The following is an 18,361-nucleotide window of genomic DNA, read 5'->3' on the forward strand; positions in this document are numbered from 1 at the left end:
GTGTCTACTCAACACACCTTTCCAAATGTCTGGCCAGGAATCGTGGCAAAACTTTACAACCTGGCGAGATTATGAAATTTGTGTACTGCGATATTTAGCGGCTGCTTAACTTACATTTCCAAGAGCTGGAAACACGCTTGAATATCAGGCAGCTAGCTAATCTCCAAGCAGATCCTACGGTAGCATAATATAGTATCAAAAGCTGGCAGAGGACTGAAACCGGCTTAGGAGTGTGTTTTGCTATGGCAAATGTACACCTCTTGGCTGACTACACTCCTTGGCCAGTTTGGTACTATCTTATGCCATTGTAAGATCTGCTTGGAGATTAGCAGCTAGCATCACCAGAAAACTTTCCCATTGCAATAAGAATAACAATGGCATTCTACAAGGGAATTCTACAAGTGAAACTCGGCATTTTTTTATTATATTGTAGTTGTGAAATTTTATTGGGATCATTTCACCCGGGTGGTCCAAGTTTCTCGACAAAATCAGGATATATCAATATCTTACGTATTACAACAGAAACTCGGACTGTAGGCTTGAAAAACACCACTGTCCCAATCTTGGATGAGGCTAGAGTTGTAGCCATCTGCTTGAAGATGTAGCCAACTGTGCTTTTTTTTGGGAGGGGGGCATAAATTTATGTCTTTGTATGAGGATTTACATACTTGAATCTCAAAACAACTATTTTTATTGTCGGCTGTAAGATTATCGTAAGTGCCATGCTCATTCGTGATTTACGTAACTGTAGTGTAGTCTAAAAGTGTTCTCTAATGCTTTAGTTTGTTCAGATCAAGGAGCTTTTATAATAACATTTATTTATTTGCAAATCCATGCCCGTAGGCTAATTGCAATGATACAGACAGTGAAAAGTAACAAGTGTCTATTCTAAATACACACACACGTCAGCTATCTATGTACATGCTTCTACTTCTTTACTGGGTGGTTTGACTTCTTCTTTGGAGGCAGTGGCTGATGAAAAGTCCCAATTCTTTAATGATTAGTGGGTTCTGTGATTTTAACAGAAATATAGTTTTTTGAGGTCTACTAACTGGTGAAAAGTTGGAAATAATGTTTTGATTGTGTCAAAAAGGTTGTTTCTTTCGTCCTCATAATGGGGGCAGTTACATATAAAATGTATTTCATCTTCCACTGCATCCGTCGCACAGTATTTACACAATCTATCTTGAACTGGCACTTTTTTATAACGACCCTTTTCTATCTCTAGTGAGTGAGCACTGATTCTTATCTTACATACATTGGATCTCTTGTCAGCGTCGTTCTGGTATAGATAGGTTTCCATGGCATATTCGGTTTTGATATGTTTGTAAAATCTTAGTTTGCCGTTATCTTTAGACAATTGCTGGAAAAAGGTTTGGACATACACGTCTGACAGTCTTTTCCTTAACAATGTACAAATATGTTTGTTGTCTATTCTAGAGTGAGCATAGTTCCATAGATAGGAATAACCATTATCATCAAGTATTTGTTTTACATGTTGGAGCCAAGTTTTCTTATGATTGTTTAAAGGTACATTTTGTTGACAGAGTAGTGCGTCTATTTGTAAAGGGTGTGTAGAGTAATCTAACTGTTTAAGGCGTAGCCAGTACTTAACTATGCGGATTGCTATATCTATGCCTGTTGGATAGACTCCGAGTTCTGCTCTACATGCGGAGTTACAGGAATTCCTGTGCACGCCAAGAATGTTTTTACAAAAGCGGGTTTGGATATTTTCCACTGGGCAGTTATCTTTTCCACAGTCTATACTTTTATAAAACTCATTGTTCAAATACAGGTGCAGGTACGCCAGGTGCTTAGACTTGTGCCCGAACAATCTTACAGGTACCCGTACAGGTACAGGGTACCCAGTCTTACCTAGTTATTTCTTCAATATCGTAATAATAACACGTCCGTATCGCCGGAAAAAAAAGAAACAACAACACAGCACTTTCCTAGACATTTGTCGACTCCACATTCGGGAGACAGAAATGTGCTGCTGACAAATTAGTCCGTGGGATTACCGGCCGCCATGTAACTTATCCTGAGATTTATCCTGGGGTCGTACGCTTGCACTCAAAGTGGCCCAAATGAAATATGTCTGCGTGGATTGTACAAGTCCCCAGTGGACCCACTGACGTCTCCTTAGGAAGAACATCAGGGTTTCCTCTGTTTGATGTCCAGTCCCGGCGCCGGGCACGTGAGAATTTATTGATGCGCCGCGCACCCGACTTTCGCACCTTGCCGGACTCACTACAAATCCGGGAAGAAATGGGAAGACGCGGAGAGATTGGGCACGGGGTGCATTAGTCCGGGTGCGCACATTTGTGCTGAAAGTCAAAGCCAGGGTGTGACTAGAGGGGGCATTGCAAGTACTTTTTCACACCTTCCGTTTCTCTAAAAATGGTAATAGCGAGCGACAAGAGTGTAGAGGGGCGTTAGGCCCAACCTAATGGTCAGATAAAAGTGGACATGCAAGTCAACAAACTATGCTTTCCTCTTTCTTGAGGTCTTTTATGTACATGTTTCTGACTTTGATAGCCATGTTGGTTCACTTGATTGTCGTGAAAAGTTAACTTTGCACTTAAAGTTCAATTTATGTACAAAATAGGATAGAAATTCGGAGATTGGTTTGATTTACTTTCTAGATTGAGCTGAATTTCAACACATACTAGTACACCACTACCGACAAATTGCAAGAGAGCTAGCAGAACCTTCAATCTTCTGGTTGAAAACTCTGAAGTACAATGTAGTTGAGAAAATAACTTTTATGCTACGTTACATGTCTCTGTGGCGTAAGTGGTTGCACAACCCCGCTATTTGGCCAGCTTGGAGATGTTGTAATCTAATGTCCAAGCAGATCATACAGTAGCATAAGATAGTATCAAAAGCTAGCAAAGGAGTGTAACCGGCCTAGGAGTGTTATTGGCCCTCGGTTAATCTCCAAGCAGATCTTGCTGTGGCAAATGGGAAGGAGTTTAATTGCCTGATAATTGCCTTTGACCGGTGCGTTCTGCAGCAGATCTTCGCTGTGGCCAATAACTCCTCTGCCGGCTAAACTCCTTCCCATTTGCCACAGCAAGATCTGCTTGGAGATTAGCCCTCGGTAGCCAGTGGCAGTGCACACTCCTAGGCCGGCTACACTCCTTTGTCAGCTTTTGATACCATCTTACGCTACCATGGATCTGCTTGAAGATACCAGTAAGCTGTAATCGTCATTTCAAATAGAGACGCGCATAAAACATCTCTCCTCAAATCGCACTTTGTCAGGCTATGTCGGACACATTGTATTTAACCACAGCATGAGCGTACTTAATTGAATTAAAGAGTACTTGGGGAATTTTGCACAATATTGAATGCTTTTTGATGTATGCGAGACTAGTGGGTATTTTATCGTATGATGTGAAGTAACATGCATGTTTTACTTCCTAAAACTAGTACTTATCAGAAAATAACACCCTCTTGTGGAGTTTCAAGACTTTTATCGATTATTTCAAATGTTGAGTTCCATGGGTACCATCGGAATTACGAGTGTTGAAGACGACGTTAAGAGAACACAGGAAAGTTGACCAAGTTGAAACACTTTATTTCAAGCGTCAGTCTACTTCAGGTATGTATGGCTTAAACTTTAAAGTCATGAGAGTTTGCCACATGCATATCTTCATTTGGCACCTTCCTTCTAACACAACATCTGACAACATTTTACGTCAAAACTAACAACAAATACACCATAACGAACAAAAGAACAACAAAAACGAAATCTACTTTCCTACTAGAAGTAGTTTTGTCAAATCTATTCTACTTAACATCGAACCAATTCAAAAACATAAAAAATCTAGTAGTAAAGAATTTGTACATCAAATCCAAATGCAACTTCTTTTTCCACGTCATCGAATGCTCCTCAAGGTATGCTGCTTCTTAAAATACTGCAGTGGACAGATAATAATCTTAAAAAAACATAACATAGTAGCAGCCCTGATACATTGCAACTTGAGTCTTTTCAGCAACTTCTATCCAGGTACACTGGTAGGCCTTACATTGCAGTTACTGGACAGTCTTCATATATATTTGTATAGAATCTCTTTGTTCTTTAATTTACCCTGAGTTGTCGAGAGAACTCCTGTCACCTTTGTTGAGGTGTCCAGCGAGGTAGCACCATCATTCAGTTCCTTTAAGACGTTAGTATATACAGGCTGGTTCGTAACAGGAAGTAATAAGACTACTAATTAGGGAGAGTTCCCTTTTTTCTAATGTTTGATACTTTAGCACTACAGGACTCGTCGTATCGTTGCTTAGTAATACTTAAATCTGGCTTTTTATAACTATCCGATGTTGTGAGTTTTGGTAAGGCCTGAACTCAATAATCGAAATTCCACTTGTCCGGTTTTACAAAGGAGACAAGCTAGTTTGTTATACTTGCAACAAGCTGGAATTTCTTATAATACCATTCCAGGAGGCAGGGGGAAGTATCCCATGTGCGTAGGGTAAGCCTTGAGCTGTGCCTTGGTGCGGACTGCGATGGGATTGACCACATCGTTGCTGGTTGGCGTGAAGGTAGCGGGCACGCCCGGGAAATGTCTCATGTAGGCCAGCGCCGTGGGCTGCAGAGGCTGTGTAAGGGGGATGTCGGAGATCTGCTGGGTGTGGAGGGCGGCGGTGGTGCACGCCATGGGGGCCTGCATAGTGGTGGTCGCCCGTAGTTTCTCCATCTCGGCCGGGTTGTAGAGCTCGCCGAGCATCTCCTGCTGGATGCACCTTGGCTGGACTCGGCTCACCAGCTGGCCTAGGGACTGAAGGTTGACGTTGACGAGCAGGTCCGACGACAAGTGGTTCAACCTCACGTCTGGTTGGTGGAATGGGCCGGTGGAGTGTGTCAGCGCTGCGCTGGTTGATGTTTGTTGTTGTTGTCTGGATACGGCAGGGTTTGTAGCAGCCACCAGACAGGGCTGGGCGGCCATGTTGCTGGGAATGTTCAGTTGGCTGGTGATGTGCGCGATGGACGGCTGGACGGACGCACTGCTTCGAGACGATACCCTGGTGTACGGGTGATCGCGGACCTGGCTCTTGCTCCTCATCACCAAGGGGTTGACGGTTGCACTAGATCTAGTGGAGGCAGCGGTGCTACTGGCAGTGGCAGGAACGTTGGTGAACATCTCCGGGCTAACTCTAACAGTACTAGCAGCAGTTGTGTGGACGTTTGTGGTCAGCCCCGACGACTCGAGCATGCAACTGGGAACGCTGAAGGGTTCGAATCTCACGGCGGCATCAACGCCGCCTACGCTACACGCCGGCAACATCAGCGTGCTGGGCAGACGCACAGAGTCCTGAGAACTTTTGGAGGTCCCCCGACGCGCACCGCCCCTCTTAGCAGCAGTGGAGTAGATACTTCCTGGCAGTGCAAAGTTCCTCTGTGGTGCGCTGGCGGAGCTAGAACAGGACGCGCTAGCGGCGGATGAGGACGGGAACACATCATTGTGGACGCCCGAGGGGGTGGTGTGCTTACTGATGGCCAGGAGACCCTCTGGGTTGGGAGCGAAGGCAACCTGATGCTTGTAGACGGCGTAGTGGGACTTGTTGCGGTGGTGCAGGCGGCGGTGAGGCACGGAGAAGCTGTTGAAGATCTTGACGGACAGGGGCGGCTCCTGGGCCACCTTGGCAGCGTAGGCGGACAACTGGTCGGCTGAGGGCACGCCGGGCTGGAGCGGTACCACACCTGGAGGTGGAAAAAGGACAAGTCAGGCTTAGTTTGACAATTCATTACTGGGTTAGGACTATATATCCATTTCGATGTCACAACAGTATGTACATGTGGATTATGCCATAGTAAAGGAATAGCTACATTTGTCCTAAAATCAAACCAAGTTGTTAGGCTATGACAGAATAAACCAATGACCAGGTCCAGTTACCTACTGCAACAATTTTTCGTCACGAGACAGATAAACTTGGTAGAACAGCTCTAAAAATGTACTCCATTTGCTGTGTAGCTCATGATGTGGCCAATGTGACCAGGCTCTAAGAAGATAAAACTGTTAACAGCTGTGGTGTGATCTAGTGCACTAGTGGCCATAAAAGTTGTTCAAGGCAAACTAGATCCTGCTTGTTGGGTGTTTAACCAACCACACATAACCATGTTATCTTTGAAGCACCCACACACCTTCAGTGACAACAGACTGATAACACACGCTTCCTTATCACGGCCTGATCTACTCTAAACTAGGAAAGGTGTACGGCACCAGGTATTACAGTAATACAGCCTACTGCACATCGCCACCATAGTTGTTACTATTGACAGATGCAGGTCAGGGAGGGTGAAATATGTTTCAGCTCCCAAGTCTTGACAGGTACTGTCTGGCCTGGTTTCTTTCTTTTCAACTCAACTGGTCTTTTCTTTTTTGACGTTGTAAGTCTCTACTTCTCTGAATAAAGTTTATTGATATAAAAGGGTGCCCGTATGTTGGATGGTACAAAACGATGACCAGAAACACTCTGAGAAGCTATGAAAGATGAGTTGCTGTCCATAAATGGTTATCAATTGTCTAACTCATTAACTCGCCACCTAATGGTGTGTAAGTCAACAGGAGGAACTCCTTTCCCTCAACTTCAATTGTCTAAAAGTACAGTGTCTAGATTGATAAATGTATTTTAGTTTCTTAAAAGAGTATTAAACTTTATCAAGGTATCCCAAAATGGATGCACAATCACTTCAAAGGCACTTTAATTTACTTCTGTGGATTGATTCTTTTCTACACCTTCAACTGTATAAAAGTATACAGTGACTAGATTGATACATGTTTGCTTTTTGAGTATCTTGGTTTCTTAAAATAGTATCATTTGTTACTAGTGTGTGCCCCAAAACAGATACTTTCTTTAATACTACTTCTGTGGATTGATGTTTTGTCAAGTGGCATAGTGCGAGGCAATGGGGCTATGTGTCACAATTTCAACCAACAGTTGACAACGCGGGCACATCTTTGGTTCAGATATTTCTTCTTTCGCGCGTCAGCTGCCAAGGAAGCGAGGTTTGAGACATGTTTTCAACACTCGAGCTGTTGTGTTGGCGGATAGGTCGCCATAAATCTCGCCCCGTGTGTCACACATTGTCGAGGGTTTCCTTTGTTCTGGACAATAAATTGCAAAAAACAGTTTTTAACCTATTTTTCAGGGAATTTGAAAGAATCAATTGTCCTGGCAGTGCTCTCTTTTGGCCATGGGGATAGACTCTTGAAGTGCAAGCAATCTAGACATAAGAGTTTCTTTTAGAAGAAAACTGTATGCTCACCAATATAGATGTCAATATGATATACTTTGATCTGATCTTTTTATGCAGAAAGACAATAGTATATTGTTTTTGCAGAGTTTACAAATTTGATCTCAAACTCTAAAGATGATGCAACGTGAAACATTTCGATTTTGTCGTTCTTCTTCCCATAACGTGTCCATTAGAACATAACGTTAGCAGACAGGCAGCTTGGCCTACATGTTAACCCTGTAATTAAGCACAGCGCTGCCTCCGTGGTGCGACAGAGACACCCTGTCCCTTCTAATGATATACAATTGATGCGGAGGGCTCAGGCAGGAATTATGCGCTGCGGACAGCGATGTCAGGTCGTATATCACCCGGGGTGACTCTCGCGGGTGTTAATTGCCCCGGATTGGGGACGCATCACTACAGCGTAACGTACGTACCCTGCTTGGGAGAGACGTGGGTGTCGGCAGCGGTGGGAGAAGCTGTTTGTGTGCTGTTTCCACAGGTGGTTGGGGGAAGCACGCATGTGATGGGAGGGGGGGACTTCTGCGCTGGTGGCCTCACCATCCGCGGCACTGCCGGCACCTGCCCCTGGCTACACATAAAAACGGACAAAGGAGCCGGGATTAAAGTCAAACAGACGGAATAAAGAGCTACAAACAACTGGACAAAACCCACCACAACTTCAAACACAATCTCCGTAAAACTTAACAACTATCATCATTTAATACGAGCAAACACTAGAAAGAGTACTAAGGAAAAAATTGACGGACATAAATTCCAGTATTAGTATTCCAGATGCGCTTGCATCACTGTAGGCTCCAGAATCCCCCCAGATTTATTGGTGTCAGGGCAGGGTAGTTATTAACTCAATTACTGCCTCTGTCTAATTGGTTTATGGCTCGGAAGAGTCTCATTAGGACCGGGCCTTGATCAGCAGGTTCGGTTACCATGGCGACGGAAGGGAAAAATAAGCTCCGTTCTCATTGTGCATGTCTGAAGCTTATGATGTCATTTGCCTCCTTCTTTTTACAATGCACTTTAGCAAAGGAATCAACTTATGACACTGAAAACACTAGCAGTTTTATCAAATGTAACTTATTTTCTAAAGATCTGCCAGAGCAAGTTAAAGCAAAAATCAAATGGTAGTGCCAAAATTCTCAAAAATTACATCCTGACAAATTTACCTGTCATTCTTTAACTGCAAACCATGAGAACGCTACTTTAGCTACCACCTGCGGTGACTAGCGAATGGATGGCATGAAATGGTGTGATTTGTAATTAGCTTTTTCACAACAAAACTTGCAAGGTTCTTATTAAATGTCACTGTTGCTGCCACACACATAGAGATAAGGAAATCTCACAGACACTTAGCATGTCCCCAGAACACGGGTTTAAGACCTGAGTTTAAAACATGTCTTTTTCGGCAAGAAACTGGTTATAATATTGGCTTTTTTTGCGAGATGAGACAGTGTTTTAAAGCTGGGCGTTCCACCTTGGGTGGTCGATGCACAACAGGGTGGCTACTAGGCATTGCTTTAACCACATCCTGTTTAATAGCCGGGTCCTTCTGCGCCTGTTAGTTCTCTGTACGACCATTAAGTCTCGACGGCTACCTCAGTCTCGCCGTACGCGGACAAGATTTACGCTGAAGACATCGAAGACAAACTGCATCTTGACACCTTAATTTCAATTTATCCGTGTACCCGGCTATCAAAAACTTGGCAATCAATCTTGAGGAGGATGGCTCGAACGGCGGACTTGTGCGCACGAGGCCATTACTCCCGTATAAAGACTGGCGCTGTGATTTAGGGGCGCTGCCAATGCTTTGATTACCCCCCCTTTGGCGTTACCGGCAGTACGCTGAATGGACCAACTAACCTTTCCTCAGAAAGAGCCCGCGGCGGTCTGTCGGAAACTACAAGGGAGAAGCGTAATATTTTCTTCTGCCCTACATACCCGCATGCCACTTTTCTTCACATAACGTAGTAATGTTGTGGAGCTCTTTTATGCAGTAGTGCTGATGTCACCATTTTAATTAGTGGACCACCAGCCCTTATAATAAAGAAACACAGTTTTACCTGACTAGAGGGGTTGTTTACAGGCTGGGTTGTTAATTGCACGCTTTTAGCCCATTACTAAACAATATCTACTGTGTGAGGTTCTCAAATGCCAGCCATATATCAGTACAACTAAGATAGATGTCGTAGATACCATGCTAAAGGAAGTGGCAGAGTTTATAACTATCTATAAAGGCAGCAGAACTGATGGCTAGGTTTCAGCCTTTTGGGTTCAACTTTTTCCAAAGACCTACCAAATTGATGGAGTTAGCAATTCATAGCATGTTATTTAGGGTGTTTTGGTGATAAGCTCACCAAACTGTATGACATACTAGTACCAGAAATAAATGCAGAGCTAAGCTAAAACTGTTTGTTTCTTCCCAGTTCAAATCACCATAACTGATAGATTAGTGTCAGCTTTGTTGTTTTGCAGAGCATTCTTAATTATAGCATCCTTTTACATACTTAAGACTCTAAGTCCTTTGGGTATGATCAGTAAGCTGGAGAATGTTGCAATTCACAACACTATCACTAGAGGGAGCTGATGCTAAGCGGCTGAAAGGTTTGCCTAACTCATGATCAGTTGGAGGTCTTCTACATGGACTAGAAGCTTTGTTTCATACAGAAGAAAAACAGGTTGCCTAACAAGTCAAGATTTTACTCTTATCACACAGGGGTACTATAAAATGAGCAAAACAACAATAAAACAAATTTTTCTATTGGATTAAGAAAACACACCTTCTCTCTCTCCGGTCTACTGACTCCAGGTTCCGTAGGTTCTTGGCAAACTTGTTGTTGTCCACCTTCAGCTTTCTGATCTGTTGCCACGGAAACAAAAACGACAGAATGTTTAACTTCAAGCTGTCTATTCAAAACAAGACAAAACATGTGAAAGGTTTGCACTCATATGATTACCCTGGAAACCATACTTTAAGCCAGAGCCGGTAGAAAATCTGTTAGGCAGCCAAGGTAGGTCTTCCTGAGGATCTTAGATAAGCACACCAGAGATTTGTCATGCAGGGAGAGTTTGCAGGCCTAGCTAGTTGTTACGATCCCCACTGAACTAACTAGATATAACAGGAATGTTTCTGGATTACCAGTATGTGGTAGAACTGAAAATGTGAGAGGTTCACGCCCATCTGACTTCAGAAGTGTCATGATCCCCACTGCGAAACTAAAACTGGATCTGGCAGGAACGTTTCCAGATAATAGACAGATTGAGATCGCATGACGTATGACGTTATCGGCAGCACGTTGGGCTCTGGCCCAAGAGGTCCCAGGTTTGAACCCTGCCGTGTCAGAAATCTTGTGTGCTTGGGAAAGACACTAACTTTCCCCACTTCACTCAGGTGATGATGAGTACCTGGCTTTGACTAGGGTAAATTAAGACTGTGCTATAATGATCAACATAATGATTGTGGGCACTAAAGGAAGAAAGAAAAAGGAATGATTCCCAATATGTAGTAGAACTAACCTTGTTGCTGTAGTATGAAGAGACAACCATAAACTCCAATTCAGAACAGGGTAAAACGTGAGAGGTTCACACTCATGCGATGTCAGTGTCATGATTCCCACTGCGAAATTAAAACTATATCTAACGGGAATATATTTTAAGTTTCCCAGTATGTGTTAGAACTGACCTTGTCGCTGTAGTATGAAGAGACAGCCATGAACTCTGTAACAGGAAACGAGAACTGCCAGGAAGGAGCCACGGCCAGGTCGGTGGTGTTGTCAGCCTCCACGACTTGGACCACGGGCTGGTATTTGTGCATAGACCTCAGCTGGACCTGCAACACAAGCAGTGCCATTCTGGGTTAGACAAGTTCACTGGCAGTCTGACATGATATACCGGGGCAAGTGAAAATGTTGATCTGGCAAGTGCATGACTTTCTGTACTTGCCCGATCAGGAAAAATTATGCAAAATTGTACACACGGTACACACTGGGCCCATGTGTAGTCCACTACCTGCACTACAGGCTGGTACTTGTGCATAGACCTCAGCTGGACCTGCAAATACAAGCAGTACCATTCAGGGTTAGACAAGTCCAAATTGGTAGCCTGATTAAATCTCGCTTATAGCAGCCCGCCCAACATCTGCCGGCCAGTTACAGCCCTGGACAGCTGAGTTTGTTACACAGACTTGTCCATTGGCACGAGGGCAGGAGAAAGCGTCGATCAGGATTAGGTACATGTCCTCAGTACTTGCCCGCTCAGGAAAAATGATGTACTCACAGGGCTGAAAATACAGGGTACATGTGTACTTTTGTACATGTACAATTGGGGCTGTACACAAAATCTATGACTGTGGGTTCACCTAGATATTTGTAGACCGTTACATAATAGTAGTGTGCGTTTATAATATATTCATTCAATAAATGATTTAAGTGTGACTGTCCAAATAACAATAAATTCAGTTCTAGCACTTGTTAACAATTATCAAGTTAGCTACAGAAATTCTTCCAGAGAGACAGTAAGGTTTGTAAGTAAGTTTTGCTACTTAACCCTTTTGAGCAGCTAAATTTTTAGATTTGGAGCACAAGCCCACATGAATATGAATTTTGAGGCCAGCATCTTTGTGCAAAATGCACTATGTCCAGAAGGTTATGAAAGCTGAGGGCTGGGCTATGGTGTGTATCAAAGTGCAGACTTTGTACTCGCCAAGAAGAGATTAGACACCAGCTGGTTTTGACGTCTTTTCTTCTAAACACCTTTTGTGGATTTCTATTTTGCCCAACCAACTGGCAGGCATAATTGAAAGCCTGCACAGAAATAGAGAAAGAACCTAGCCTCTACCTCTGGTGTACAAATGTTTTTAAAAACTGATTCAGTGTCTTCCTCATTTTGTAGTTCCACAGTTCCAATATCTAAGAACCAATATATCAGTAATTGTGCTAACCTGAGTACCATCCTCTGTAGTGACCGCTGGCTCAATACTTTTGCTTGCATTTCAGGTTAGCAACCAAAGTATTGATGCAGCAGTCACTATGAAGGGTGGTACTCAGGCTATAACTGCGCAGGAGCCTGAACCATTGTTTCAACTAGCACGGCCCTGAAACACTGCAGTATTGATTGACAGAACAAGCCTCCCCTCCCGTGAGTCAGTTATAATGTACTACTAACAGCAGCTGCCGGTGCATGATTCACTACTGCACCAGTCCTGCCACCACCACATGACAACCCCCCAACATTTGGCCCGCTGCCACCGCCTGACCCTCGGCAAGCAATTCTGTCAATTGTTGGGTTTTAAAAGCAATCGATGCACTTAGTACGTCCCCAGCTGTCTGGGTGTGTATGTGACACAAGCTGCATACGACAGCACGGCTCTACTTATAGAGCATTGGTTTCTGCATTCAGCATTTTCAACACCAGGGAAGGGCACTGTACCCCTTCATTGTTGCACTTACATAGCAGTGTGTGTGTACACTTACTTATAAGTTATAAAGGTGTAAATATAGAGTATGAATACAATTTGGTATCCCAATGTTAGACATTTGCACAAAAATTTATGTAGTATTCTTATATGGATGGACTTTTGCTGCAATATCATTATTAGACTGATTTCTTGCTACATCTTCCATCATTCCAAGGGTGCTAAGTATTAAAACAAACTTTTTTTTGTAAAAGTCATACAATTTTTACAAAATATATACATAACTAATGATATTCATACCACATGTAATTTCACTATTACCTAGCATCAATATTAGTTGTATAGTATTGCGTGTAGATATAGGTTTGTACATACTCTCAAAACCTATGAATTCATTCTTGATTATCTAAAAACATGCAGAAAACACTGACACAAAGCTTACATCTGCTTGGAGACTTGTGAATGGCATACAGAACATCTGGCATAGCTGATCAATGCATCTAGCCAGTTATGAATATTCAGTTCACAGTCCATATGCGAAATAAGACCCTTCAGACAAAAAGATCAGCAGAGTGTGGACTATTGTACCCTGTTGACAAATAATCACCATGTTCCAGATCAAACTCATGAATAAATAACAGGCTAAACACAAGCTCCCAAGGACAAAGTTTTTGGATGGTAATTTAAGGATAAACTGTGTAATCATGCAATATTTTATCTCCAAATCCATTATCGATATTGCAGAATCTAGAGCCAAACAAGAAATATGAACTAGGTCCTCCATAAAATTAACGGGAACGTACAGTATAAAGTGTCCTTGAATTTGTCATTGTAAGTACTTTACGAAGGATATGTTTCAGGTCAGTGTGTGTGTATGAATAGAGCAGCATACTCAAAAAAGCTAAGGGTGGCTTGTGATATAATCTAGTTACAATATTAGCTGCAAGATCGCAAGATTTTCAGTGATATGAAATAATATGTACATATTTCATAGGAAGATTCATATGGGACAGCACACGGCATAGTAAAAATTTTACACATAATATCCATACATAAAGTGCTTACCAACAAGCTTTTGGTCAGTCCTCTCATCCTTCTCAAGTTAAAAAGACCCAAGAGAAGGGTTGACAATGTTCAAAAGAACTGACTGGAAAGCTTGTTAAAACCGTTTTACGGTGTGTATGGATTTAATGTGTAAATTTTTTACCGTATCTGCATACTATACAATGTACTTGTATGTTGTTAAGCTAATTGTGGATCTTCAAGTCAAGATTTTTAGGTTGTAGGTTTCCAACATACCATGTTTTTCCCATCATGCATCCTACTGCTGAGCTTGAGCGCGGGAAAGGCGAGCGGGCGCTCCATGAGCTTCGCGCCGTACTCCGGACACTTGGGGTGGACATACACGCTGTCCGCTACGCTGGGCTTGGCATCTCCGTTGACCACGACCCACTGGTTGTTGCGATAGCCGTACAGCGATTCGTCTGTGAGGATCATCTTCACCAGGATGTAGTATCTGCGCTCGGGTTTCAGGCCGGTGAGGTTCAGAGTCAGAGTTGGGAACATGCACCTGGGAGTGAGACAACACAAAAAATATATCATTAGCATCGTTAGCACGGTTGGACGAAATTTTAAAATTCACCAACCCTTTGGGCAAGAATTCATCTGGCAACTTGCAGCCACGAACAATCTGCATCGTTAGCACAGTTAGACATATACTGTAGTTTTGAAAAAAATTCACCAACCCTTTGGGCAAGTGTATAATTCATCTGATGAATTACTTGCAGCCATTAGGTACCCAAAGTGTATAAAAGGATTGAGTATTGAAGTGGATAGACAAAGAAATATATTATTTGATTTATTGAGATCTCCTTTAGACTTAACAAGTAAAAACTAAAAAATACACTAATGCCGTTTAAAAAAAAAGCAACCTCTACCTCAATCTGGACCTTATCCTCTTTCAGGAAGGTGGAAAGTTGCAATTTGAATTTCTTCACCATTTGCATGAAAATTACAGGATTTGAGAACCATGGTACATCGATTCATAATGCTTTGAATGACATCTAAATAAGGAAGGGCTTGCTTCTGGAAATTGAACTGGGACTATTTTTGCCCATTAGGGGTCAGATATGCCTGAATGGCTCTCATCAAGCATGAAATTTGCTGCATATTTGATTAGACTTCCAGTTGATAGGTTCTACGGTGAATTTTACAGAATTTGGGACACATGCAACCGGTCAAAACGATGTAAGATATAATTACTGTATAACCGATATGATGCGAATATTCCTGAATTTGCTGGATGAAAGTGAAAAAAAAAATGGATGAAAAAATCTACATACTGGAAACAAAAGGATGAAAAACAATGCAATTGTATTTGTAATTCTAAACCGAAGCAAAGGACAGATGGTTAAATAGGCTCGCTGTGTTTTATACAAAGAAAATGTCCTTGTACCACGCATCTACAGGTTTATATTGGATTGGTGATTGTAAATTATGATACAACATTTTCTAAGAATGGATGAACCCATTTTGAAGCACAATTTTCCAACCTTGAGGAGGAAAACAATTGTTATTGTTCATAACAGAGAATGAATGGAGAGGATAAAAAAAGATCTGTTATCTATGGCATACATGGATACGAAAGCAACATATCCTGGTCACAAATAACGCAGAACGGAAAGGAAAGGTGGATATAAAAGATACCAGAGACTGTTCTGTGTCGCATTAAAATTCCAATCCAAAATCAATCAAATTTTCCATGGTTGAAATCATATCCAGCTGTATCAGGCTGGTCTGGCTTTCAGCATCCGGGCATAATACCCCAGTCAATACACCCCACTTCATCGCACTGTTTTACACCGTTCCAGCCTACAGAACGCGCTACAAAAATAGCATATTCATCTTTACACTATCATAATGCATATCTGCGAGTTTTTAGAGTCTATAAGTACGAATTATGGTCGTAAAAATGCTCAAAACAGACAAAGAAACTGCGTACCTCTCTTCCCCAAGTCAGCCATTTTGGATTACGACGGCAAGAGAACGCAATAGGTAATTGGTATCAATTTTCTGACGGGTATCATTGTTTTTTCCTCTACAATTGATAAAAACGAATAAAATGTTGAACTTTTTATATAACAGAATAATTCTAGTTTTATATATATTATTATTTGATAAAATTGGGGCGTTGGAGATGACTTTTTTAGTGTTTTTTCTACGGTGGTTTCAGGTACGTTTCCATGTTGTCGATGTTGCATGTTGGGTATTTTTTTTCCCAGTTGCCAGCAATTTGTTGAAACCGCAAATAAGGCGAAAAACAAATAAATAAACAAACAATCAACAACTCAAAGTAAATTTTGGTGGGAATGGCACAATATCTATTTTATGTTTTTTTTTTTTCATTTTTCCATACCAAATCTGCCAGAGCAAGACCTTCCCAACTTGTCGCATCTGCTTTCAGACCCTAGTTCTAGATTACGAAATTCTTGTAGGCAGACTGATTTGCATATTTTTCAATCAAGGAGACACATGAATACCGAATGACGGAGAAGCATTGTCTCCGCACAGCTGGGGACCAAAATATCCCCACTAGCCTACTGAGGGAAACAAAAAGTCCCGAAGAAGTGTGAGATATCCTCACCAAGTCGCTAAATATTTGTGGAAATTTTACCTTACCCGATCCCTAGACCCAACGTTACAAACATAGAAGAAGGGAGACAAAAAAGTGAAATAAATACTTTTAAAATTGGGCTGTAAAAAGAAGTCCCTTTTCAAACATGTTGATAACATCTCAAAGGGAAAGCGGGGAAAGAAATCTAAAAAAATATTTCTTGTAACGTTCAATTTGTTTGAACAAAATAACTTTTCTTGGACGTTTCTTTAATTCTAAAAGCAACGCATAGTCTACTCTACAGATGCACAGACAGCCTCGCAGATATTAACTTTTGACATATTTACCGACAGAAATTATTTGGGGAATGGCGCATGTAGTGTGCTTGTATTGTTTTCCGTTAGCAAATTTGGAAATTGTCTGACACCATTTTAGACGGTTTTATTTCCGGCGTGCTAAAAAGAATGGATTTCTGGCGTGAACAACTCTCAACATACTTTTCGGGCGGCCATAATAATAGCTCGCGAAAAATCGTAGCCATTGTCAGGCATTCAGAATACACACGTGATAAAACCAAACCCTGTGAGATGCAAAAAACTCCCTTGGGCGATTCCCCACGCGTGAAGAGACGACACTTGAATAGACCGAGCTCGCACGGAGGTGTGAGTTTGTTTTGTGGCCCACCGCATGTGGAGAGAGGTAGCCGGTTCCCACAAAAACCACGGAACCGTTCAAGGAAATAAAATGGCAAAAGACAACTTATTTCTTCCATAACATGTATCACGTGAAGAAGAAGAAAAATAATCGATTGTCGACACTTTTGTTGAATCACATGATTTGTCACATGATAGACTTTTGAAATCTTGAAAAATTAAAAACGGACGGCAGAGATGGAAGCAGACAAGCTACATATTATTCATTATTTTCAGAAACTGACATCTGCAAAAGTGTTCGACAAAGCTACGTTTAGGTTCACAAGAAGTTGAAGCACGTAAAGTTGAAAAAAAGGTAATAATAAATGTAGTCATATGCCGTTATAATTGCAAAAATCTATAACCGGGCAACAGTTTACAACTTCAAGTTTTTAAGACGTGGAGAAAAGAAGGCAGGAATACTTTGATACTGACCGTCCTTTCGTGTTGATGATCATTTCCGTTCCGGCCTGGTGGAAAAGTTCCCACAACTTGCGGTTCTCGGCCTCGAGTTCCACTTTCGGCCTGGTCGGCATTTCCGAGCATGCACTGGCGGCCTTCTGGTACATGCACTGCCGCTGAGTTTCGCGCAGCACCGCTCGCTGGTCGCAGGGCATGTTGTTACTCTCCGCCGTTCGAAGCTGTCTGTGATCCCGTGGAGGAATCATGAAGAATTTCTCAAAGTCAAAGTTTGCGCGGTTTAACGCCTGAATCAAGCGATGATCCTGACAGAATAAAAATAATTTGCAGACGACCGTTTGGTCAGTCTGAGGCAAAATCTGAAAACTCGCGCGGGATTCTGAGACCGAGAGAAAATAACGTCTGAAACAGACGATATCCTGACAGAAAAGCTGTGTGCAGACGACAGTGTGGTCAGACTGTGAGGCAATATGTGAATTAGGACCGTTGACAATGCAAGTTTACAAGGAAACACGGAGGTGTGACAGTGCACAAATGATGCTGATTGGAGGAGCGCTAATCAACCAATGAGAGCCCAAGTGTTGGGTGACACCGTTGCTAGACGAGTTATAGGGTGATTATCATATCACACTGTGGGTACAAAAGTCTTAATCAAAGGGACGCCGGCGACCGTTTTCATATTCATGCCAGATAGTTCTCATGTCTGGTGTCTAAAAAGATTTTTCTGCGTCTTTTGTTTGATATGCAGGCTTCCCATGTCGTTCTGAAGCGTGTCTGTGCAACTACAAGTTGAACCAAGGAGGTTTCCTTTATTCAAGGTCAAAACAACGACATCCTTCCAACCAACTTCCTGACTTCGCACTGCAGCTACTAGGATCTCTCTGGGGATTACCGAACATTGCCGATGTTGAAAATCGCGCTCCCAAAAAAACTTTGGAGGTTAAAACTTCACCTCACTAACC

The 18,361-nt window shown here is 42.2% G+C and overlaps 1 protein-coding gene across 2 annotated transcripts; it reads right to left on the reverse strand.

Annotated features, from left to right (window-relative positions):
- Positions 1 to 3,558: 3,558 nt before the first annotated feature.
- LOC118425848 (T-box transcription factor TBX5-like) lies at positions 3,559 to 17,856 on the reverse strand. Of its 2 annotated transcripts, none has more exons than XM_035834961.1 (6): positions 17,415 to 17,856; positions 13,974 to 14,244; positions 10,944 to 11,090; positions 10,042 to 10,121; positions 7,684 to 7,838; positions 3,559 to 5,710 (listed from the first exon to the last, which is right to left on the reverse strand). In XM_035834961.1, exons 1-6 carry the CDS (start codon positions 17,645 to 17,647, stop codon positions 4,434 to 4,436), a joined length of 2,163 nt encoding a protein of 720 aa, XP_035690854.1. In that variant the 5' UTR covers positions 17,648 to 17,856; the 3' UTR covers positions 3,559 to 4,433. The 2 variants fall into 2 exon arrangements, with proteins under 2 accessions (XP_035690854.1, XP_035690855.1); XM_035834962.1 differs by lacking the exon at positions 17,415 to 17,856 and adding an exon at positions 15,676 to 15,804.
- Positions 17,857 to 18,361: the final 505 nt, after the last annotated feature.

This window comes from Branchiostoma floridae, chromosome 11 (genome assembly GCF_000003815.2).
Source record: "Branchiostoma floridae strain S238N-H82 chromosome 11, Bfl_VNyyK, whole genome shotgun sequence".
Classification (NCBI taxonomy): Eukaryota; Metazoa; Chordata; class Leptocardii; order Amphioxiformes; family Branchiostomatidae; genus Branchiostoma; species Branchiostoma floridae.